Source organism: Canis lupus, chromosome 11 (genome assembly GCF_003254725.2).
Source record: "Canis lupus dingo isolate Sandy chromosome 11, ASM325472v2, whole genome shotgun sequence".
Classification (NCBI taxonomy): Eukaryota; Metazoa; Chordata; class Mammalia; order Carnivora; family Canidae; genus Canis; species Canis lupus.
The window spans coordinates 73,683,571-73,708,947 of NC_064253.1; the positions used below are offsets into that span (position 1 = coordinate 73,683,571).

At 41.6% G+C, this 25,377-nt stretch overlaps 2 protein-coding genes across 23 annotated transcripts in view; one reads left to right on the top strand and one right to left on the bottom strand.

Moving 5' to 3' along the window:
- Positions 1 to 488: 488 nt before the first annotated feature.
- Positions 489 to 22,874, bottom strand: RAB14 (RAB14, member RAS oncogene family). Of its 2 annotated transcripts, none has more exons than XM_025433155.3 (8): positions 22,752 to 22,874; positions 15,771 to 15,829; positions 14,542 to 14,595; positions 13,044 to 13,221; positions 8,734 to 8,800; positions 4,096 to 4,183; positions 3,670 to 3,700; positions 489 to 2,696 (listed from the first exon to the last, which is right to left on the bottom strand). In XM_025433155.3, the coding sequence occupies exons 2-8, from the start codon at positions 15,820 to 15,822 to the stop codon at positions 2,519 to 2,521; spliced, it is 648 nt and encodes a 215-aa protein (XP_025288940.1). In that variant the 5' UTR covers positions 15,823 to 15,829; positions 22,752 to 22,874; the 3' UTR covers positions 489 to 2,518. The 2 variants fall into 2 exon arrangements, with proteins under 2 accessions (XP_025288940.1, XP_048972392.1); XM_049116435.1 differs by lacking the exon at positions 22,752 to 22,874 and adding an exon at positions 21,514 to 21,791.
- LOC112650436 (uncharacterized) overlaps positions 21,986 to 25,377 on the top strand; it is a 30,701-nt gene continuing 27,309 nt past the window's right edge. For 19 of the 21 annotated variants that reach the window (XR_007414181.1, XR_007414183.1, XR_004803626.2 and 16 more), the window contains exon 1: positions 21,986 to 22,151. The gene's annotated coding sequence lies outside the window, so the exon portion shown is untranslated. Of the gene's footprint in view, positions 22,152 to 23,387; positions 24,242 to 25,377 lie in introns of those variants that run through there. The other 2 variants (XR_004803627.2, XR_004803632.2) reach the window with 1 other exon arrangement.

The following is a 25,377-nucleotide window of genomic DNA, read 5'->3' on the forward strand; positions in this document are numbered from 1 at the left end:
CGCTCCGCACACTTCGCAGCCGCCGTGCCCGGTGCGGAGCGAGCGTGCGGTACCCTCTCGTGCCTCGGGGCCGGACTGGACGAGGGGCCGTGACCCCGTGGGGCCGCCTGCAGTCCCGAGGGACGCGGACCACCCCCCGGCCGGTGCGACGGGAGCATCCCCAGCACCAGGAAAGGCCCCCAGGGCGCGTTACCGCGGCCCACACTGAGACCGCCCCTCCCCGCCGGGTGTTCCACGCGCGAGTAGCAGTCGGGGAGGTCAGCCTCGGGCCCGGCCGCGGTCTCGAGCGAACACGGGGCGGGGGCGGGGGGGCGGGGGCGGGACTCCTCGCAGAGGCCGCGGCCACGGCCCGGTGCGCAGACCCCTCCACAGACCCCTCCGCATAGGACAAGGAAGACGTTTCTGCGAGACCCGGGACGGGCCGCTCCTGCCACACTGTGGGCCTGAAGCGGGAGGAGCGCCCGCCGTTCAGGAAATAACACAAACCGTTTTACCTTAATCTAGATACAGGTACTTTATTTACAAATATTTAGATTAATAGCATCTTGTTACATCAAATGAAGAGTACAGCAGTCTGGATAGATCCTGTCACAAGAACAACGAAGACCCACCGTGACTAACTTTGGGAGTCGGGTATTGCACCTCAACGAGCGCCGTCCTCGGCTGTGATTGCTACCTGGCGTCCCGGTGGGGCGGCGGCCGTGAACACAGCAGCAGGTCATGGTCCCCGGGCAAGTCCCTTGTGAAGCAACAGGGTAAGAAGCAAAATGGGTCACTGTGACTCTTTAACAGAATATACCGACCTACTCCAGGAATCTCGTTTTTAAAAAAGTTAAACAAAGACAAAAATAAAGATGAGTCCACAAATTAACCAGATCCTATTTTCTGCACATTCCAGTTTTGGCTTTTATTTAACATGGACTATACAACACTCCAGTACTACCACATGTTTACAACCCAGAAAGCCGTATTTTTTATTTTACTTTAGTGTCTGTAAATAGGGATTTAAAATGTGTATTTTAAACACAGCAGCGGAGCTGAGTGAGTCCGTAGAACATACCGGGGTTTACCTCCTACTTCAGACAAGCTCAGTTCTCCACCTGAACCGTAAGCTCGATCAGGCATCAACCCAAAGATGCAAAAAACTTAGTAAACAGGTCGGCTGTCCCGCTTCCCTTGAGATACAGAATCCTTCCCGCCGCGAGCACCGAAACACCGGCAGAAGCACTTTCCCTTTTACAAAACGATTTATGCCAACAGGACATAAAACAGCCCCTCATACGAACAACGCAAGGGAGGTCTCCAGTCATTTCACTGTAGTGTTAAAAATGCACAATTTAAAATCCCTTAACAGCAGACCTGCGGTTCTGACTGTCCGGTACACAATCTCACCATTCCAAGAAGATAAAGGTATAAAAGCTTAAAATGTGCAATAAGAAACCCAGCCTTTTTTCTTTTTCTATACAGTAAGGCAAGAAATGCAGCCTGTAATGCAAAATGTTTACAAAGAGAAAAGCAGGTTAGCACATTGTCGATTGCACAAGAACAGTTAAGAAAATCAGCAGGTAAGCCACAGTGCAAGGGTGGAACAGAATCTGCTAGTGTTAATCCTCTCGCGCTAGGAGGTCTCCCCAGCACCCGTCCCCAGGCGCGGGGCCGGGAGGACTTGCGAACTGCAGTCGCGTCTATTTCCTTGTGTGAAACGGAGGGAGTAACATGGTCACATACAGGTCATACTGTACAAACTGGTATTTTATACTGTTCCAATGCCAGTAATCAATTTATTTTCTTCATTAAAATAATATACACAGAATGTATTGTTAGTTCGGTTCCTTCAAATTTTATACATATTTACTTTCTGCTAAAGAGAAAAGGATAAAATGGTGTAAAAAAAAAGGGATAAAGCTATTAATTAAGCACAAGAGAAAAGAGAAGTGGATATTTTCCCTGCGCAAGGCTGAGACAGAAGCAAACCTCCACGAGAAAAATGCCACCCACACAACAGGAGAACGTATCCAACGGAAACAACGAAAGCAGTTATAGAACCATTCTCTATCGGGAGTCGTTTCACAGCAATAAACGTATCGGTTACAACAGACATACTCGAACAGTAAAGATGGGGAGAAAGGCTCAAGATACCCTCAACTTAAACCAGACGGTAAGACGAAGCCTTGCCAAAAAGAGGGAAGGATAAAAATCATTGAAGTCCAGCATCAGTGCTCAGTGTGAATCATGTACTGGTGACATACCTATCACGAGGACAATCAAGGGGAAAAAAAGTCTAGATTTACCATGCAGGAGAGATTTATTACTCTACTTGCCTTTGATAACCTGATTACATCTAGTTGTTTAGCAGTTTAGTATTGTGTTAAACTGTTTTTACAACAGAGTTGTTTTTTTCTTTTTTTTTTTTTTAATTAAACCCAGTAAGATGTACAGAAGACAATGAGGCAGTAAAAAGAACTGCTTCCAACAGACAGAGGTGAAAGGTCAAATGGGAGCGACGGCAAAGAGGTCACTAGCAGCCACAGCCTTCTCTCTGGGGTTGGGGTTCGCTGGTTAGCCGGCCTCCCTGTGGGGCTGAAGGTTTGTGTTGTACGCCAGACTCGGCGGCATTCAGATCCAGGCTTCCGTCCTGAATGTTCTGATAGATCTTCTTGGCAGCCTCCAGGAAAGCATCTTCTACATTCTCCCCCCTACGAGGCAAGGGACAACTTTATTCGAGAATCACAGCTTTCCACAAAAGGTAAGACATTGTACACTGACCTTTTGCTAACCTTTCGTCAACTGCCATGATGTCTTCAACTTAGCCACTGTCATCTAATAAGAGATTACCAAGGCTGAGCTAAGAGAACAACACAGGGAAATATTTTCTGTGGAGAGCATATAAACGCGGTGCTAAGAGCCGTTTCTACAAACCCCATTTGGATAACCGGATGTGTTCTAATCATTACAATGCTTTACATTAACTTATGATGACAGTGAAGACGGGCCATTTTGTAAGAATAGGAAGGGACTCCAAATAGGAACGAGGTTCCAGATTTGTATGGTTTGACGAGCCAGGCATCGACTACGCTGTTCTTATCACGTGATGCCGATACAGTCGTGCTCGGCCACGTTCCCACTTCGGGTCTCTGAGTACTAACAACAGGGATGAAGCTAAACAAAAAGGGGCTAGCTTCTCACCATGGCAAGGAATTCTTGGCTTAATAAATGAACTCTGATGGGAGTCCTGGGTTCAACAATGGACATGGAATAACGATTAGAAAACATTAATTATGCTTCTGATTTTTCTTAGACATTGTTTCCTTAAGCCACACTTTTTAATCAGAAGTATTAAATAAACAGATTTACCAAGCTGGAGTCCAGGATGCCAAACTCAACCACAGTTGTGAAAGTCAAACACTTTTGAAATGCTAACACAATTTCATTTATTAACCTGAATTGGGGGGGGGGGGGGCCGGTGGCACAATCAGGGTACAATCTTTTAGGTGAAGTAGCAAAAAATACTACTTTTAAACAGGAAGCAAAGGGAAGCCTGCTTACTGTTTTTCCCACCATACACATTACACATTTACATATTATTATTCATTTTCCACATGTCTGGGTCTGGTTCTACTTTGAGAAGTTTGAATGTAACCGAAAATGATTAATTTTAGCCATACTTACGTTTTTGCACTTGCTTCAAGGAACAATAAGCCTAAAAATTAAAATTCAGACTATGATTAAGACATTTCACATAAAAAAAAAAAAAAAGACATTTCACATTAATTCACAAGGGCATTTTCTTCAATAACATCTGAATAAGAATTTCCCATCACCTATCAGTACTCCTATCACAGCATTTTACAGAACATTAACGTTAGTTTGAGAGGAGGGTGGGAGGCAAGGAGGGGCCCTTATGTTTGTCATTAAATACGTGCACTACCCCCCAACACGAAGGACCGTCAAATAGACACACATTTTGTTTCCTCATTCTTGAGATTGAAGTAGTTGGCATTAAAAGTGTCAAATAATCTACAGTACCAAAATCCCACCTTTCCTTAGACATTCTAGGTGTGACCCCAAAAAAGCCATTAAAAGTCTTAAACCCACCATTTTCTTCAGCAAACTGTTTGGCTTCTTCATATGTGACATCTCTCTGTGCCTCCAAATCTGCTTTATTTCCTATGAGAATTATTACCTAATTTGTGACCAAGAGAAAGACATCTTAAAATAAAAGCAACCATTTAAAATCAACCATAAAAATTCTGAAACCCCAAAATTTTTGACAAACAAAAAAAAAAACCCAGCTCCATGGGCCTAAAAGGAAACCAAGTATCAGCAATCACCCAGCAGAGAGAGATGAGAATCATGAAGTCCATCCTATTAGGAGAGAGGTCAGCAATTATGTAGGCCATGGGTTGACAAACTCTGTAAAAGGCCAAAAGTGTGTATTTCAGGTCTGTGGGCCCAAATGGGGTCTCTGCATATCCTTTTTTTTTTTTTTAATGACTTTTTAAAAATGTAAAATCCATTCTTAGTTTGCAAGCCATCCAAAAACAATACAGCCCATAAGCAACCCCTGGTCCAGGCCAAAGGTTCTGATTTGAGTAAGATCACAGAGGGTCCGTGGACAAGCTCCAGGGGATCGGAGGATCCATGAAATTAAGCAGAGGATGCTGTAACCAAGAACAGGAGGCTCATGGTTTTCCCCCAGAGTCTCTAGGACCCTCAGAAAGTCAAACTACCAGTTCAGCTCCTCCAGGTAAGGCAAGTAGTGCTCAAATAAGACAAAGGGCCTTGTCGAAGGTCAGTGAGCAGGTGGTAGGAGGACATCAGAACCCAGGCAGAAACCCCCAACTGTGACCTTCAAATTCTGTCCTCCTCTCCACTAGCCCTCGCAGCACTAAGCTTGTAGCAACTGAAAACAAGCGTCTGTTCCGTGGGGAAGTGGTGGTGGGAGGAGGGGGTAGGGGGCACATATGCAGGGAGTTCAGATCCAAAGCAAAATATCACACACAACGACACTCACTTGGGAATCATTTATGTAAGTGAAGTTAGGCCAAAGTTAAAGGCAGCTCTGCAAAGTTTGAAGAAAAAAGTTCACAGCCTTGAAGAAACAGCTTTTTGATCTTTATGGTGATTTCAGGGGCCGGAGGGGGGGGGAGGGATTTAGGGATAAACTGTCTCTGTCTATATATAAACTTATTTGACTCCTTTCCCTTCCAAACAGATGTGGTAATCCAGGATGGTTTCAACCAAAAGTGATTTCCACCATTAATTTTTCTCATGTTGAAACTACAGCCCCTGGGCCCACCTGTTTCCAAAAATGATGTCCAATGTCCATTGTATCTGAATGTAAAAACCCTGAGCAAGAACACCTAGTGTTCTTGCAGTGTAACGAACGTGAGCATTCCTCAATGTGGACAAGGGCCCACTGAGGAGGGGAAGAGGCTTTTACATGGAGTCTGCTAGTCTTTTAAAGAAGAAGGTAAAACAAAACAAAACAAAACAAAAAAACACTTTAAAAAGGAAATCAGTTTGTTTCTTAAATCAACACTGAAAAAGTCACAATGGCCTAGTACAGGGCCACCATAAGACAAGTACTCAAAACAAGAAATGTTTTGTATGTCAACTATACTTCATAATAAATTTAAAAAAAATAACATTGAACTGCACATTTTTTTAAAGCTTTATTTGAGAGAGAGGGAGAGCACAGAGAGAGAGTGAGGGAGAAGCAGACCCCAGATGTGGGGCCTCATCCCAGGACCCCGAGCTGAAGGCTGACGCTTAACTGACTGAGCCACCCAAGCACCCCTGAACTGCACACTTTAAATGAGTAAATTATGTTAATCAGATCTCAACAAAGCTGTTCGTAAAAGGTATTTTTTTTTAAAGAAGTTTAAACATTTGCTGAATGGAAACACTGCCTCCTCTCCAAATTCCTTAAGAATTTCCAAGCGGTGATTCCCATCATTCTGAAGGCAGACATAAAAGTGGTGCGTGCGCTAACCAGACGGAGGTACAAAATATACCACCACCAACATGGGGAAGTATGTAACTTATACACAGAAACTGAAGGCTATGTTATAGGAAATATAATACTTGAGCTGGACTTGAAGAGATTTTCTTCTGTAGGGGAGCAAATTTATCCATCCCCAGATATACCTCTTTGGAATTACTGATTATTTTAAACTGACTTGTTTTTAAGAAGCAGCAGACACAAGTGAAGCTCTGGAAACCCAAAAGTTATGCTTCAAGAGACATCTACATTTACAAGAAAAATCCCCAACTGTAAGGGCATTTCCCTCTCAGTACCAGAAGAGGGGGTGGACTCCATCTCCAGAAACTTGTAACAACTGTCAATTTATTTCTTAGACAAGCCAGAAGAATCCTGAAGGGCAAGGTTCTCCCGCCCTAACAGTTTCTTCTGAAGATCTGGTAAAAGTCAAAGAGGCATAAGTGAGGCAGGAAGGATACGGATGATTTGTCGTCATATTCCTCTGAGCACCCTCTACAGTGAGTTTTGTTTCTTTTTAACAGATTTCTTGAGAGAACTATAGAATCACAGACAAGAGGACAGCTTCTGTACACCCGTTACCGAGCCTCCTAATAGCAATGTATCACAGGCTCAAACCCTGCAAACTGAGGGGTGCAATTTATGTCCTTACTCAGATCTCACCAGTTGTACACCTGTGTGTGTGTGTACAGTTCCATGCAATTTTATTTCAGGTACAGGTTTGAATCCCCACAATCAGGATACAGAACTGTTCCATCACTAGAAAGAATGCTCTGTGCTGTGCTCAGGGTACACCACTCATACCCTTCACCCCCACTTGCTAACCCCCTGGCAACAATGCTAACTCCTCTATAGTTTTGTCTTTTTGAGAATGTTTTATAAATGGAATCCTACAGTAAGTCATCTCGTAAGTATAACTTTTTCACTCAGCACAATGCCCCTGAGACCCATCTAAATTGCCGTATGTATCATTTCATTTCTTTATAAAGCTGAGGAGTGTTTTTTATATTATGAATGTATCAGACTGTTTAATCATTCACCTACTGCTGACCATCTAGGTTGTTTCCAATTTTTGGCTACCGTAAATAAAGCTGCTATGAACATTTATCTATAGTTGACCGTATACCTACCGTGGGTTTAAGGGGATAATGGGTATGAAGCCAGGATAGGTTGCAGGCACAGTCCCTGGCTTTATAAATCATGTTGGGGCACACCTGGGTGTCTGGGTCGGTTAAGTGGCTGATTCTGGATTTGTTTTTTTTTTTTCGATTCTGGATTTTGACTCAGGTCGTGATCTTAGGGGTCATGGGACTGAGCCGAAGTCAAATCCACACTCAGCAGGGAGCCTGCTTAAGGATCCTCTCTCCCTCTCCCTCTCTCCCACTCACAAGCTTTCTAAAATAAACAAACCTTTACCCCCCCCCCCAAAAAGGGTAAATCAGGGCAGCCTGGGTGGCTCAGTGGTTTAGAGCCACCTTCAGCCCAGGGCGTGATCCTGGAGACCCGGGATCGAGTCCCACATCGGGCTCCTTGCATGGAGCCTGCTTCTCCCTCTGCCTGTGTCTCTGCCTCTGTGTGTGTGTGTGTGTGTGTGTGTGTCTCTCATGAATAAATAAAATCTTTAAAAAAAAAAGGGGGGGGAGGCAAATCATGTTAACTTTTAGTACAATTTATTGCTGTTCCCTGATAAAAGCCAATCTTGCCACTGGTTACCTATTTATTCAATCAGACCTCTGCTAGATGGTGAAGTACAAAAGCTAAGTGAGCCACAGGCCTTGGTCAGTCACAGCTCAGTGACTTTCCTCACTTATTCCCGGAATGCCCCCTTTAGCATCTACTAAAATCGTGCTCACCTCCACAGTCCCAGCTCAAACACCACTTTTCCTGCAAAGCTGGTTTCTCCAGACGGCGCTGCTTATCCTGGGCACTTCCAGCTGCGCACACACACCAGTTGCTCTATTTCTAACTCCTATTTCACTCTGCTTCTCAGCACAGTTATTTGTATACACACAGCTATCTCCTTACTAGGCCATTAACATGCTGTGGGCCAAGGACCCACATTATCTTTGGATACTGAGACTCCACCATGGTAGCTGGCTTTTAAAACCTCAATATCTTCTCAGTCTGGCTAAGAAGCTAATTTTTCTTTTCATTAAAAAAAAATCTTTTAAAATTTGCAATTTGAAAATATAGCACAGTAATGGTTACTTTCCAAATCTATTTTTAATTATTTACTGAAGTATAGTTGATTTTTTTTGTTAAAAAGAAAAAAATTTTAATTAAAAGACTAATTTTTTTAAGCAGGCAGAACTCTATTTTTCACTGAAATTTTATTGAGATAATTGTAGATTCACAAGCAGCTGTCATGAAATAGAGATCTCTATACTTTGCCCAGTTTTTCTTCTAATGGTTAATGTTTTATGAAACAAATGCAGATCCCTTTTAAACTGATTATTTCAGATTTCATGGTCTCCACCTGACATAAAATCACCACCTCATTCCTAATTTTTTTTTTTTTTTTTAACCATAAACACGGACAAAAACCGAAGATAAGATGCAAAACCTGGGGTAATTGTATTGAAAAAAAAAGTTAGCTTCTCTTCAATTACTCTAAAAATTAAATATTCTCCCATTCTCAGTACTCATATACAAAAATCCTACTAGCAATTGACTCCGTTTGGGATTAGCATAGATCTTAAAATTTTCTGTATAATAGATTTTATTCAACTTACCGTATTTGGATTGGTGAGATTCCTTGCGTCTGTCAACCAACTGCTTAAGTGGTTATACGTACTTCTTCTGCAAAAATTAAAGTTTACATTTGTGACTACTACATACAACTGCCATTTCAATTTTTTAAAAAATAAACTTCAAATAAATATGTGTAATAGTCACTTTTCATCAAAACCTGTGGAATGTAAAAACATAACTTTCTAAAAATCTAGCCAAATCTATTATTTGTTTTAAATAAATAAATCAACATCCAACAGCTTTGCTAATCACGTATCAGAAGTAAACTGTTTACATTTAAAAGCACATTCCTGAACAGACCAATAAGGAGGCGAGGAACAACAACAAAAAATTAACAGAAACAATTCTGAACTCAGAATTTCCCATCTGAAGTAAAAACTAAGATTATGTGTAAATCATTTATATTTTCAATCACAAAATGGGAGAAAAAATACCAAAATGTTTAACAAATGATATGTTCAATGGCAAACATGTTTGCATCTGTTTTCTTCAAATTAGAAACTAAGACGGTCACCTGACTACAGACCTTTCTTCCAAGAGAAAGTTAACTATGACAACAAAAACTGGCTTGAAAAAGGCACTTTATCTGACTGGAAATTCAAGCCCCCAGATATTAGAGTGAGTTTATTCTAACTTTGTACTCTTATTTACCAGCTACTAAATCATTCTGGGATTCAGACTACCGTATTTCTCCACTTTCTCCAAGCAAGAGTTTAGAAACTCACAGGCTCATTTGCAGCAGTCAAATAGGCCCAAAGAGAGCAAGCAAATCCAAATATTTTACAATCTTATAGATAGCAGAATATTAATAAGACTTCACCAAAGGGGTCAAATAAAATTTTTGAAAGTTAAAAATGTCTGATTTATATACAATCACAGAACACTAATCCATCTTACTCATTTAACAGGTGAGGAAACAGAAGCCCACAAAGACTTGAATAATTTCAGAGCCAGGCCCTGAACCCTTTACGCACATAGTGTCCTCAAATTGTTTCAAATTTAGCCTTGTGAATATACTCCATGAACTACAGCTGCCAGTACCCATATAAAGTTGGATATTCCAAACAATCCTTTCCCAGGGGGAACCGAAAAGAAGTTGTAAGATTCTCTTTTTACTGTGCTAAACTATGTTACACACAAATCACCACCTAACTGTAAAAAAAAAAAAAAAAAAAAAAAAAAAAAAAAAAAAAAAAAAAAAAAGGTCAAATAAATAAAAGCAACATTTCCCCAATATTTCAAAATTTTCTAAGTAAAATCTTCTAATGGTCAAATATTTTTAAAAAGCACAAGCCGTATCACTTTACTGTTCAATATTTGTAGTACTGGCCTACCTTGCTTTTACACGATATATTTATCCTACTCTGTGCACAAAAACTTAAATAGCACAAATCCAAAAATATTTATACTGATTTTGATACGTTTTAAAATGTCAAAGCTGGCATCAAGAGTGATTTACAAACTGCCACCACTTTGGTAAACAGAAAAATCTACGCATCCTTTTAAGTATCAAGATCACATAAACTATATTATTTACATGTGTCCATAACCTCTTCTAATACTTCTAGTAATTGTTCTATTAACCTAAAATTCACCATTATGTCAAATCTATAAATACAGTGGCATCCCAATATTCATTAATTAGTGGTAATAGTGCTAAAAAAAAAAAAAGGTGCAAAAACATCCCTGACTTTCCAAGGATGTTAAATGACACACCAAACAACTGCTATAGCCAAACTGCCACGATAAACTACGCTGTCAATTTAGGAAGTATCCTGTAACAATTATATGTAATGCTAAAAATAAAAATATTATTAAAGCAGAACTTTCAACTTTGCAAAATGTCAAGGAATAGAGAAAAAAGCAAAAAATCAGTGTCATGGAGGCAACATCAACGTCACTATGAAATATATTAATAAAGCATGTCTAAAGCCTGAAGTACTTTTTTTCAGTAATATTTTTACTGGGATATGATAAACATACAATAAAAGCTCATCCTTTTAAAGTATACAATGTAGCTATTTTTGGTATATATCCTAAAGCTGTGCAATGATCACCAGTTTCTAATTCTAGAACATTTTTATCAACCCCAAAAGAAACTCTGTACCCATTAGCACTCACTCTTCACCCCCTGGCAATCCACTTTCTGTCTCCATGAATTGGCCTATTCTGGATACTCCATGTGAATGGAATCATACAACATGTGGCCTTTTATATCTGGCTTCTTTCACTTAGCAAAATGTTTTCAAGATTCATCCACTTTATAGCATTTATCGGTTTCTTTCCTTTTAACGGTCAAATTATATTTCATTCTACCAATACACCCGTTTGTTTATTCCTTAGTTGATAGACATTTGTGTTGTTTCCACCAGAAGTACTTCCGATGACCCAGACACAAATTTTACCAAAAGTATTTACTATGCTTAAAAGCTATGTTTAAAAGCAAACTATATACATACATCAAATCCTCACACTGTAGACCTTAAACTTCCACACTGTTACATACCAATTATATTATTAGCAAAGATAGGGGTGGGGAAGAACACAAGCACACTTGCACAAAGCAAAACAAAGTACATTTTGATACATTCTTAAGTACATACCGCCACATTTATATTTAATAATAACAGGGTTTTTAATTATGCAAAGTCTTCGGGAATGCATCCCTCATTAGTATGTCCTATAGAGACGGACAGGTTCTTTAATATTCTTCCCACAAAACTATTTACTTATCATGTTACAAGTTGCCAGGCTAGAGAGAAGAGGATTAAGGCTATTTCAGTCTGTTTTGCCCTGAGATCGCCCAATTCTGAAACGCAATGAACCTCAAAAGCAGTATAATTACAATCAGCCACTATTGTTATTCTAAGTCCACATTTCCCAAGGTGTTCCTCAATAAAATAAGCTTAGGAAACACCAAACTAAACCAAGTTAAAGAATTTTTCTACTGGGCAGCCTGAGTGGCTCTGTGGTTTAGTGCCACCTTTCAGCCCAGGGCCTGATCCTGGAGACACCTGGAATGGAGTCCCACGTCCGGCTCCCGGCATGGAGCCTGCTTCTCCCTCTGCCTGTGTCTCTGCCTCTCTCTCTTTCTCTCCGTGTCTCTCATGGATAAATAAATAAAAATATTAAAAAAAAAATTTCTACTGCAGAACTTCTCAGGAAGAACTACTCAGAACTAATATGTTAATGAGTACACTGTATCGTGACTCCTGAAGAGGAAACAGTATAAAGCATTTCCCAAAAGGTAATACACTTGAAAGTCTAATTATCATTTGGTCCCACTCACCTATTCCTACCTCCCCCCCAAAAAGTAAGACAAGAGGGACTCCTGGGTGGCTCAGCGGTTGAGTATCTGCCTTCGGCTCAGGGCGTGATCCTGGAGTCCTGGGATCGAGTCCCGCATCGGGCTCCCTGCATGGACCCTGCTTCTCCCTCTGCCTGTGTCTCTGCCTCTCCTCTCTCTGTGTGTCTCTCATGAATACATAAATAAAATCTTTAGAAAAAAAAAAAAAAAAAGACAAGAGTCACACCACTATAAACTGGCACTCTGCATTAGTATGAAAGGTGATCCAATTCATTTTCTAGCTTAGCACCATTTAATGAAGTGGCACCATTTCCCCTGTGTTCTGAAGCCAAATATTTATGGTCCAGTTTTGCTACTTTGTATCAAGTGCTTTTAGTTTCCAGAAATAGCCAAGCTGAAATAAATTTAATCTTACTACATGAAGTATATAAACCATATCAATCCATTTTAGAAAAAGAATTTAAGTAAATGAATACCTTAAACACCTTTGGATGCAAGCATAAGAACTTTTTATAATCTACCAACGTTGGATTAGCAAAACTACTTAATTCCTTCCCTGACCTTATTTTGAAAAGATGTCAACTTTAACACCAGAGCCTGAATAGAGTGACTCCTCAAGGCTTGCGTGCTTTCTACTGACGTGAAAAGAGCAAAGTTTGGTATAAAATATTATTTCACCTCAAATAATTGAACTGATGCTGCTTTTCAGAATAGTATTCTTCTATTAGCTCCACCAGCACCTCCTAAAGTTTTTCTTCAGCCATATCCACTTTCAGAAAAGGAAATCAACATGTTACATGGAGTCTTACACAACAATGCAGAGAAGAAACCATAAAACCAAAATGAGCTCATTTATAATCACATAATCACAAACTAAAGAATGCCTAATTAAAAAAAAAAAAAACACAAAAAACCCCACAAAAAACACAAAAGAAAAGATTTCTTTTCTCAAGTATGAAGTTTGAAAAACTATTAATCTCTTACCTAGTGATATCATACACCATAAGCGCTCCCGCAGCTCCTCTGTAGTAGCTTCGTGTAACAGCCCTAAACCTCTCCTGCCCTGCTGTATCCCAAATCTGCAGTTTGATTTTCTGGCCACTAACTTCAATTATTCTTGTACCAAATTCAACACCAATCGTGTGAGGACAATCAGCCATAACTGTTAGAGAAAAAAGAAATAAGATCCACTGGATAATTAAATGACTTAATGCTTGTAGGCTATAAATAAACTAAAACTAGCACTGAAAAAAGCAAAAACTCAGAAATCCAAGAAATCTGACTGGATTAGAACAGGGGTCAGCAACCTTCTGTAAGGGACCAAATAATAAATATTTAAGTTTTGTAGGCCAGAGGTCTGCCACAACTACTCAACAGTGCTACTGAAGCACAAAAGCAGCCAAAGACAGTAAGTAAAATAAACATGGTTGTGTTCTAATAAAACTTTATTTTCAAAAATAGGCAGTAACTGGATTTGACCCACGTGCTATTGTTTGCTGACCCCTGGCCTAAAATAATCTGCTAATTAAAATTATTTTGGTAAGCTCTTCCTAACACCAACATTATGCTATTTAGACTTCTGACAATTATTACATATAACAAACCATTCAATAAAGACTCTAAAAAATATAAAAAAAAAATAAAAAATAAAGACTCTACAAGTTGTCAAATTTTTATCCTGGTAAATATTATCAGTATCTCAAACAAAAACACATTTAATATATACTTACAATTACATATTGGCAAGTTACATATGTCCAATCCAATAGGACAAGTTTATTAGTCCTTTCCTTATAATTCAGCCACTGAAAACCTTAAACCCACTATTCTCTGGTACAAGTATGCAGACTGCTAGAGACTTCATAAAATTTACATTAAGAAGAAAAAAAAAAAAAGCCATAAAAATAACTTCAACTATATGGAAACAATTTCAACTATATTTAGCCTATCAGTTACAAAAAATAAGATGAGATGGTCTCTTCCCTTACCATCCAAAACAGAGTTGTACTTCAAATATTAATCAACCAGTACTGGATACAGAAAGAATTTCATTTAAATATTTTCTAATCTATTATTATTTAGTTAATAAATAAATGATACATGCAGCAAATTAATAATTTCTATAATGGAGACTTAGAAAAAAGATTATTTAAATTTAACATTACAATATACATTTTTTAAAATTTTCTACCACTATAAAAAAAAAACCTAAACAACTCAAATTATATACGGTACATAAATTAATACTCTATACATACAGGTGTATTTCATTTTATATGCACCTATTTAAAAAAATTTCACTCACTAAAAACAAAACTTATATTTAAATATTTCATTCTACCAATACACCCATTTGTTTATACTGAAAATGTTACTTTTTAAAAGGTAGGAAAGTCTGTATACTAGAAAAAAAATAAATAAAAAGTAGGAAAGTGAATGTAAGTTTAATTTATATATTATTTTACCTATATATTAAACTTACATTTTTTTTCTGTAAATTGATGAAGTAAGCAAGATTTTCCTACTCCCATGTCCCCTGTTAAAAAAAGAAAAAGTTTCAAGCAGCAATTACATTTCTCAATTTTATACTCATAATTATATGCAAAGATTGCTATACCCCCTACCATATCACATCACAAATTTCTGGGACACTTGAAAAGTTTTATTTCATATATATATATATATATATATATATATATATATATATATATAAAATGAGTCTGAACGATGCTATAGGTCACTTTTCAGGGTGATGTACAAATGGACTATTGCCAACCTAGCAGGGACAATTAAGTTATAAATTATGTTAGTAAATAACATATCAGCTAGGAGGTGCTTTTTAAAAAAGAAACTTTTAAGAGGAGCACTCCTTACTTTGAGCTGTTGAAAAATTTTGTATTGTTTTTTCCCTTAATCCATGCATAAAAGCAAAAGAATTCTGGGAATAACACACACAGGGCAGCATATAACAAGCAAAAACAGTTAAGTTTGGGAAATCTGACTAGATCCCATCTCTTCTCATATTCCTTATATTTCTTATACGATTCCACAAAAGAAGAGCATGTGCACTATATGAAAACCACAAGAGAACAGATGTCCTCTCTGACTATACTACAGCAATTTAACCCCTGGTGAAGGAAGTATTATCGTATAGTCACATGAACTCACCATTACACCATACCATTCTAAATATGAAGAATTAACTAAAAAGATTACGTGTACTTTCAACTGAACTCTTACAACTAGACCTGGGTAAACAACAGTCTTTTAATATGAGCAGTATCTTGAAACTTACTTGAAATAACCACCGATATTATATTTTGTGTATATTACACAACTACTCTGAGTCAATGTTAGCTCTATCAATTTTTGGAATCCACAGGGCTCTGATGGCTTTCACAATATTTTTTGGAATGTTATCCGTGCTCCTAGGAAATTAGTCCCATTTCCAGGATTAACAAAGCTTTCAGAAAGACCTCAAGAACAATCTGTTTCACTTCAAAAAGTCCCCACCGTTGTACTACAGGGCCACAATGCAAGTACGTCGTTACCGCAAAAATAAATATTATTAAAGGAACTTAAATTTTGCAGTTAAAAAAACAACAACAACAACACTCACTTCTTCTGGAATGCTATGTTAACTATTAGTATATAAGTATTTCATATAGTAACTTTCTTTGTAGAACAAGAGCATAAGTTAAATAGACTTACCAATAATAATATATTTAAAGATGTAAGAGTAGTTGTATGGTGCAGTTGCCATGGTGGCACTAAAAACAAAGAAAACTGTGTTACTTCAGAAGGATATATGCATGTTTTCCAGCTGATCACTGTTAGACTTTAAAGACATAAAACACAGCATTCTGATTATAAACAAAATGTTGTTTATAGTTATATCAGAATTACATTTTCCAAATTGATAAAATGCAAAAATTCTCGTGGATGCACATTAATATTCTCATGTGTTATCCACAGAAATACTAAGAAACCATAATATCAGAACAATTCCATAATTTCACTTTAGGGAATATCCAGTAAAAAAAGTTACTCTGGAAAATTTCAAACAAGGAAATCTTTATAACTTTGAATTAAACATCATTATAAACAGCTCTCCCCTTTAAAGTCCCCACCCTTGTCAACTGATGAAGTGAATTACTGATGGCCAACTTGTTCAGAACTCTTTGATTTTACAACAGCGTGTTCTAAAAAGTAACCACTAACTTAAAAACACAAAATAACTTTTTTTTTACTACTTTAAATCATAGCATAGCATCCAAAAAGACCAACTATTTCCAAACCAAATTACTGCCAGAATTAGATAAAACCACATGAAACTGCTGTTCTTATACATTTTTAAAGTCAGTTATTTGCACTTTCATACGGCTCAACCCAATAAAGGATATGAAGATTAACAATGTATCAAATGCCTACTATATACTACTCTAGAAGCTAAAATAATGGCCTAAAATTTAATTTAGGATTGTAAAATTTTCAAGTGTATGTATTAGAAGATGTTTAGAAAGATCACAGCCTATCTTTGCCCTCAGATGGACTTAACCTAAATAATTCCAATTTCTTTCTACTTTTAATGACTTAAAAAAAAGAAAAAACTCCCCAGTTTATCCAAATGAATGCCTTAAATGTGTTAGACACTGTGCTAAGTGCTAGAAAAACAAGAGGTAAATTCTAATACTGGTAATAACTTCCAGTAACGTTTATTCTCAAACCAGTTCTCAGCTTAAGATAAAAATTACTCGCATGCTCACACATATATAAAGATTTGACCCCATTTTTAAAAATTTGATTTCCAATATTTTAATCTGATTTTTTCTATCATGGCCAGTTGTCACACTATACAAGCCAGACATTTGATATGATTGCAGAAATTCATTTATTAAGGCTAACAAAATTACTATATAATAAAATTTAACCTATAAAAAAGTATTATTTAAAACAAGTGAATTATTGTTAACAGGAAAGAGAAAGTTGTTAATTACAGTTAAGTATTAGACAATCACTTCACACAATATAATCTTCTCACTTAACTATAAGGATTACATTTAACAAAAGCGGATGCCCTGCTACCTATTCCTGCTTGACATGTAGCACTTTCATAATCAGTCTTCAACATCACTGAAAACTCCCTTAACCAGTTTGTTCAGGAAGGGAGTTTCTCTAGTTAGATTAACTGATTCTGAACACCATCATAATTTTTTTCTCTTTTCCCAGACACTAGGGATGCAAAACTTTTAAGAATGAACTTGGTCCTGAGGCTAAAATTGGTGTGGGTTATTCACCAGATATCCAAACCAGATCCCAAACACAAGGAAAAAAAATAATCTTTCACAATAAAAATGTTAAAGATTATTATGTTCTTCACCTGCATTCTTCCCAGAACCCTATAATTAATTTTTAACTTCTTTTTTAAGCTCCTCTTTTCCCATTCAAACTTGAGGAAAAGGAATTAGTCACCTTAAAATTAGTTTCTTTTATGCTCTTCCTCTTCTGATTTTCCCATTTCCTTTCTCTCTTCTTACCCAAAGCTGTAGCCATACACACTTTTTGCTTCCTTCCATTTTATTATGTTAAAACCAAGGCCTCTAACAATTCTAATTTCTCCTTGAAATGCTCTAAAGGTTAATCATAAAATTATAAGCCAATTCTAGTTGTATTAATTTGTGTACTTGCTAATTACCACAAAAGCATTTATTAAATATCTACAAGATGACTAATTTTAAAACATTTTAAAAAACTGCCAAGCATTAATTAGCATAAACTATTCCCAAATAAAAGACAATGATCACTTTTTCGGAGTAAATACTAGTACCCTGTCTTCACCTCAAAACACAACTTTCTGGTTCAAGTTTCTTAAAAATGAACCCTAAAGGCAAAGTTAAAAGGGAAAGCTACTCAAGTTTAATAATTTCAGTAGACAATGAAAGGCAGAAAATATCTAGCACTGTAGCCACTAACACAACAGGTCCTCCCTCTCTTATTATAAGCTAAGATACTAGCTAGGTTTAAATATACTCCCACAGCTTATTGGTAACATTCACTCAAAATTATGTATTTACATTAAAACTATATTGGAGTTGCCCCTTTTAAATATTAACCAATGCTTAATTAGTATTGTCCTAAAAAAGGATTTCTCAACATCATTTCTTGAACATGAATGAAACATACCACTGTTAAGGTGAGGAATGTACTTTTTACCCAGATTTGAAAGAGGAAAAAAGTTTTCTATTATCTAAGAATGCTTTTTGCTTTACTCAAAAGTCAAAAAAAAAAAAAAAGGGGGGGGGGGAGAAAGGGGGTAAAAACTGTCGGTCTAGTTCAAATCTCTGAAAACATGAGTTCATTCAACACTAAAATCTCCACTAATTAAAAAACCTTGATAATATTTCATAACTTGTGCACAGCTACTGGTGAAATTAAAATGTGTTTTCCATGTGTTAGAAAAGTATGAAAATAAAATTCATATGCAGATAAGATCTCCTTCAATGCTTCTGGTTTCCTTATGTAAAAAGTACTCCTTGCAGACAATAAGCACCATTAAATACAGATGAACAACCTGCAAACTAGTAAACAATTGTTACAGTTACCATTTATTGAGTACTTAATATACACCAGGGCAATGTGCTAAACATTTTACATGCAATCTCAATTAATCCTTACTACGGCCTTATAAAACAGTGACTATAATCCTCATTTTACAGATGAAGACTCAACAGGTAAGTAACATGTCCAGGTCACACAGCTAAGTGGTCAAGCTTATACTGAACCTAAGACTGTTTTTAACTGCAGAGAACCCCCTCTTATTCACTACACCATCTGGCCTCCTTCATAGTTAAGGGATGCACCATGAAACCCTTTGGTGGTACTTTGGGACACAGATCTTTCTCACTTGGTACTAATATAATACTTCAGTCTTAAAAAATTATATTTAGAGGATATAATCAGGATTTGTAGATATGAATGATAACACTAATTCAAGTTATATCCACTTAAAGTTTCTGAAGGTAACAACATTTGTTTAGAGTAAACCGTGTGATGATCATCAGTACTTTTCCCTTCATATAATTCTTACTTAATTCTCACAACTCTGCAGTCATTATGTCCATGCAAAAACTGAAGAAATTGAAGTTTAGAGAAATTCATTAATTTGGCCTGTGTTACAAAAATAGTAAATGGCAGAGCTGGAATCTGAACCCAGGCCTGACTCCAAAGAACATGATTTTCTCTAAGGCGGGTTATTAAAAGCATATATGTATGTGGACTGATATACATACATATGTAAACTGATAAAACCAAAACAGGGCGCCTGGGTGGCTCAGCAGTTGAGCGTCTGCCTTCGGCTCAGGGCACGATCCCGGGGTCCTGGGATGGAGTCCCATATAGGGCTCCCCACTGACAGCCTGCTTGTCCCTCTGCCTGTGTCTCTGCCTCTTTCAGTGTGTCTCATGAACAAATAAAACTTAAAAAAAAAAAAAAAAAAATCAAAGAAAAATGGAGGATAATTACACGAAATATTTAGGGTCAGGCCTTACTATCACTGCATGTAAAACTTAGCACTAAACTTCTTGTCAAGACTAATGATTACTACATGCATACCAAACACTGATGATTGTGGTGTAGTCCCTTTAAATATTAACTATGCCTAATACTCCTTTAACAACGGATTTTTTGAGATTAACATTAAATCTTCAACACAAGAAACACCCTTAAGGTAAGGAATATATTTTAAAATGGGGTATGCTACTGCATCAAACTGCATGTTTTTCACTTAACAAAATCATGGATCCATTTCCAGGCCAATACACAGAGATCTACATGGTTACTAAATACACATTAAAGACAAATCATTGTTGCCCCCAAAATAAAGTCGCATGGTCTCCATATAGTTAGATACATCTCCAAGTGAAATTAAACAGATATATAAATGACTGTATTTGAAATGTGCATGCAGACGAGAAGGTTAAGGACCTTTCATACACTCTGCTTACAAGAGTCTGAATTGCCACATTTTTTTGGGAAGTAAACAATATATTTTAAAATCTTAAAGATAATCCCAATCAACTGTGACCAAGAAGTAGCCTACAGATACAAGATCTTCAATCCATAAGGTTATAGGTCCAACTGCATCTAATGCAGTACTTATACAGCAAACAAAACAAAACCCAAAACCAAAAAAACTGGAAACAATCTATACTTCTATCAACAGGGAAATGACTAAAGTATCATGAAATAACATGCTTCTAGTTTAAAAACCATTCAGAGATGGATAATAAACTTAAAAATATATCCATGATTTTTAAGTGGAAAAAAAAAAGTTGATAGAATTTTATGCAGTGGCATATCCCATTTTTAAACACACACACATACACACACTCTCCCTCAAACCTGTATACAGATAATATGGAAGGATACACACCAAATTGTGAAAAATGAGTATGTGGACTGAGAAGAAAAAGGATAGGGAGAAATTATTAACTTTATATAACTCTATTAACAGTGTAAGCATGTGCTATATTCACTGGTGATATTCTAAAGTATTCAAAGTAGATAAAGAACTATTCTAATACAAAACAAACAAGAATCAACAAAAACAAGCAGCGCCTGGGTGGCCCATTCAGTTAAGTGGTCAACTCTGGACTTTGGCCCAGGTCATCATCTCAGGAGTCGGCTTGAAGATTTTCTCTCCCTCTGCCCCAGCCCCAGCCCTACTCACATGCCTTCAATCTCTCTAGAATAAATATTTTCCAAAAATAAAACAACTCCCATTCGTAATAGTTCCAACATTACTTACACATTTACAATAATATGGGGAAATTCATAATAATATGGGGAAAGTCAATCATATGATCGGCCTCAAAAAACACACTCCGAAAATTGACAGCATTTTTTCTTTTTTAATACCTTGGCTTTTACTGTGTTCACTCAGGCACTACGTCTGACTAATCCTCTCACAACCATTAAACGGCTATTTTATTCTACTTCTTAGGACGAACGATGCTACGATGTAATTTTTACATAACTTATTCAAGACAACACAGGACAAAAACAACCCACAAAGATTCCAGGTGATTTACATTCTGATCCTCATTATTAACATTACTAAGCTTGGTTTGGGGTTTTGCTACACGTAAGACATCTCGTTATAGACACAGAACTGGACCGAGCGCCCAAAAGCACTGTGATCCCAACACGGAAATCCTTGTTGAGCATCTGCGAAGCACAGAGTCTGCGTGAGGCTTTGACAAGGCAGGAGCGACCAAGAGGAGCGTCGCGCGCCCGCCTCCCGGAGACTTAGCGGCGGTCGGACTCGCTAACAGGCTGTGCCGGGGACACAGTGTAGACCGGTGCTGTGCTCGGGGAATCCGAATGCGCGGTCTCAGCAGTAACGCAACCTCGGAGAAGAGCCCACCCATTCTGACCTCCACTTTAAAAAACTCACTCTTGGCAGGACAGTCAATGTCACATCTTTGCATCAACTAATACAAGAAAAAGAGCCGGGTTTCTACTGTGCCACGAGCAGGGCAGTTCTGCCGTCATGGCCGCAGCCTAGGAAGAAAGTGCTTGGGCGCCGCAGCCGTGCTTCAAGGGCAAGAACCAGCCAGGGGCCCGCACCTACTTTACTACAAGCACTAAGAGGGCCAGAAACGGCCAAAGTTTCACTGATGAAACGTGATGTCTGAAGGGAACGGTCCTCAAAGCAACGTGGCGGGGGGGGGGGGGGGGGGGGGGCGACCCCGACACTCCCGGGACCCCCCCGCACACGCTGGAAGCTACGCCCTCAAGTTCCGAGGCGCAGCCCGTCCGCGCGCAGGCGTGTCTCGGCCGCACCAGACGTCCCGGGCTCCGGCGTCCTGCCTGGGCCGAGGCCGCTCCCGCGGAGCCCTCTCCTACCGCGGTTACGTAAAGACGCTCGCGGCGGGACGGGCCCGGGCTGGGTCTTCAGAAGCAGAGACTTGAAAGACGTCGCTTGAGCCTCAAGAATCTGGGGCCGTTCGGCTTTAGAGGAGCCTCCCGCGGCCTCCCGCGACCGCCTTCCCTCCTCTGCAAGCAACGACTGACCTTACACCCGCCCTGCAGGTGAGGCGGCGAGGCCGGAGGGCGCGGGGGCTCGCGGCGGGGGGCGCCGGGGGCGGGGACGGGGACGCGGACCTCGCAGCCCCCAGCCCGGGCCCGACCGGGCCAAGCGGAGCCGGCGCAGTCGGCAGCCAGGGCCACCGGCGACGGGCTCCCTGCTCCGCCGTCTCCCCTCCAGTCCCAGAAACGCTCAAAACCCACAACTTTTTGTCGCCTTCACGGCGGGCCGACGCCACCCAAGCTCGGCGCCGTCCGGGCCGCCCCGGCCCTCAGCAGCCGCGGCCCTCAGCCTCCCCGGCCCTCACCGCCCCGGCCCTCCGCCGCGGCCCCGCCGACAAGGACACCGAGCCCCGCCGCGCCGGCGAGGCCTCCAGCTGCCGCCTTTGTGCCCGGGCCCACGCGGGCCGGCGCCGGGGCCGGGGCTCCACGTCCGGGCTCGCGGGGGCGGCGGCGGCCGGCCGCACACGCCCTCGCCCGCGCCCTCGCCCGCGCCCCCGCCGCCCCCGCCCCCCGGCCGGCCCGCCCGCGGCGCCCCCGCCCCCGCCCCCCGCCCCCGCGCCAGGCGGCCGCGGCCCGACGGACGCTGCGGAAGGCCCGGCTCACCTGGGGGGTTGCTGGTGGCTGGGCAGCTTTCCGGGCGGGCGGGGGGCGTCAGGACGAGGAAGCGGGCGCGGCGGGCGGCGCGGGCGGGCGGGCGGGCGGGCGGCCGGGGCCCCGGGGGCGGCGGGCTGGCCGACGAGGTGCAGGCGCGCCGGCGGCAGCGGCGGGGGCGGCGGCGACGGCTCCGCGGCTCCCTCAGGATCTCCTCGGGCAGGTCCAAGATGGCGGCGCTCCCTGCACAGGGTTTCCTGTCACCCTCGCAATGGGCCGGACCACAAAAGAAGCGGGGGGAGGAGGCTGCGCGCGCAGCCGGCGGGGCCCGGAAGACGGCGGCCGGCCCGGCCTGCTGGCCACGCCCCTTCCCCGCCGCGGCCCTCGGGACTCGCCGCGCGGCCGCCGAGACCCGCCCCGCGGGCGGCGGCGCCTGGAGGGGCGGAGGGCGGCGCTTGTGCGCAGGCGCAGCGGCCGGCGCCCGCTTCCCAGGGGCGCTCCTGCGCAGGCGCGCGCGGCACCTGCTGGGGGCGGGGCGGGGCGGGGCGGGCCGGGCTCGGCGCTCGGTGGACCCCGCGGCTCCCGGCGCTCCGGCCCCGGCCCCCGCCCCGGCCCCCGCCCCCGCCCCCGCCCCCGCCCCCGCCTGCCGGACACGCCCGCGCCGCGCGCCCCACGCCGGGCACAGTCTGCTGCGCCCGCCCGCAGCGGGGCCCGAGGGCGCGACGTCCCCGTCCCGCAGCCGCAGGAGGCTCTTGGCCCCATTGTACCGATGGCGAAACTGAGGCTCGCGTCGATCGAGCCGGGGGCCCGGGATCCAGCAGCCGGAACGTGGCGCTTCCCGTTGTGGGTCGCCTCTGCCCTCCGAGGGGCCCTGGGACGCGGGGCCCGAGCACCCCAGCACCCCGGCGCCTCCGGCCTGCCACCCTCCCGGAAGGCCCTGCGCAGCCGGCGGCGGGCGGCCCTCGGGGGACCCCAACGCCCGCCTGTGCCTGCGGAGACGGTTACGGGGATCGCCTGTTACTGTACTTCTGTGTTCCTATTGTTAGCGTTTTACAGCTACGTTGGCGTGGAGAGGGATGTTTTAATGTCACACCGCACGACACTTTCTTTAACCTGGAAATTCATCTTTCCTTCCTGACTTTCAAAGCACTGAAGACATTTCTGCGGGTCCCCACGAAAGCATCGTGGGCCCCAGGCTCGGTGCTTCCGGTGGCTCAGGTAAGACGGCCCTGCCTCAGTTTACCCAAAGGAAGCTCAGGCTCTCGGCAGGAGGAGCTTTCAGAAGCTGGCTTTGCCTCGGCGACGGGACACTTCCTTGGAAAACCGTATGGCAGTTCACACATGTCTCATTTTCAGAAAGACCCGGCTGCGAATCCCTGATCTTCCACTTACTGATGACCCACGGCTGGGCACGTCCCTTGATTTCCCAGATCCGCAGTCTTTTCTGCAAAATGAGGATGATGATACCTATCACCCGTGGGTCCTTGTGAGCGTTAAATGAGGTGATATACACAAAGCGCTTGACATACGCGTTTTTAATACGTGGGAATGGCTATTAGGTGATAATCCGATATAAGGTTATGTTGAAATCCCTTCTGGCCCTGGAGGTCTATGCTTCTATTCCTGTATTCTTTATTTTTATTTTTTTTAAGATTTTATTTATTTATTTATTTATTTATTTATTTATTTATTTATTTATTCATGAGAGACACAGAGAGAGACACAGGCAGAGGCACAGGCAGAGGGAGAAGCAGGCTCCATGCACCGGGAGCCCGACGTGGGACTCGATCCCGGGTCTCCAGGATCACGCCCTGGGCTGAAGGCGGCACTGAACCGCTGGGCCACCAGAGCTGCCCTTCCTGTATTCTTTAATTCCAATAAGCATACTTTGTGCTCATGATTCAACATCTCTGAAATCAAGAAATTTGCAAAGGAAAGAAGGAAGCTGTGAACCATTTGGCATCACTTGTCCAGCTGTGAGCTTAGGTCTGGCCAGAACGTTTCACTATATCCACTTGTCCCCTTGGGTTGAAGACCTTCGTGACTAGCTAATGCTTCTTGCACACTCAGTGTGAAAGAGGAACTGACCTAAGAATCATGTATATTTTCTTATTTAATCTCTGCAACATCCCCGCACAGTCATTTTATGAATGAGAAAACTGGGTGTCACGTAAGTCAAAGACTTTGTAAAATACATAAAACTTGGCAGTGCTGGGAATTCAGGCACATGTGACTCCGGAGCCCCCATCCCCGAAGCACCGTTGTATTCTTTATCCCTTATTTCCTCTTGTAGCAGCTTAAGCGCCAATCCCTGATTGTCGCTTCAGTCTATGTGAAGACACTGCACCGGATGCAGCATCGACAAGCGTTGCCGTGAATGCAGCGTGCCTAGTCCACGCTCAGCAAGTGTTGAGGACTGTAGAAATGGTCGATGCTTGTAATAAGTCACAGAATTTTCAGAGGAGAGATTGTGTGTGACCAATTGCAACATAATTAGAACTGTCCATTGGATGCCTATCAGGGTTTCTAGTTAATTTTTTTTACAATTTTATTTATTTATTCATGAGAGACACAGAGAGAGGCAGAGGCACAGGCAGAGGGAGAAGCAGGCTCCATGCAGGGAGCCCGACGCGGGACT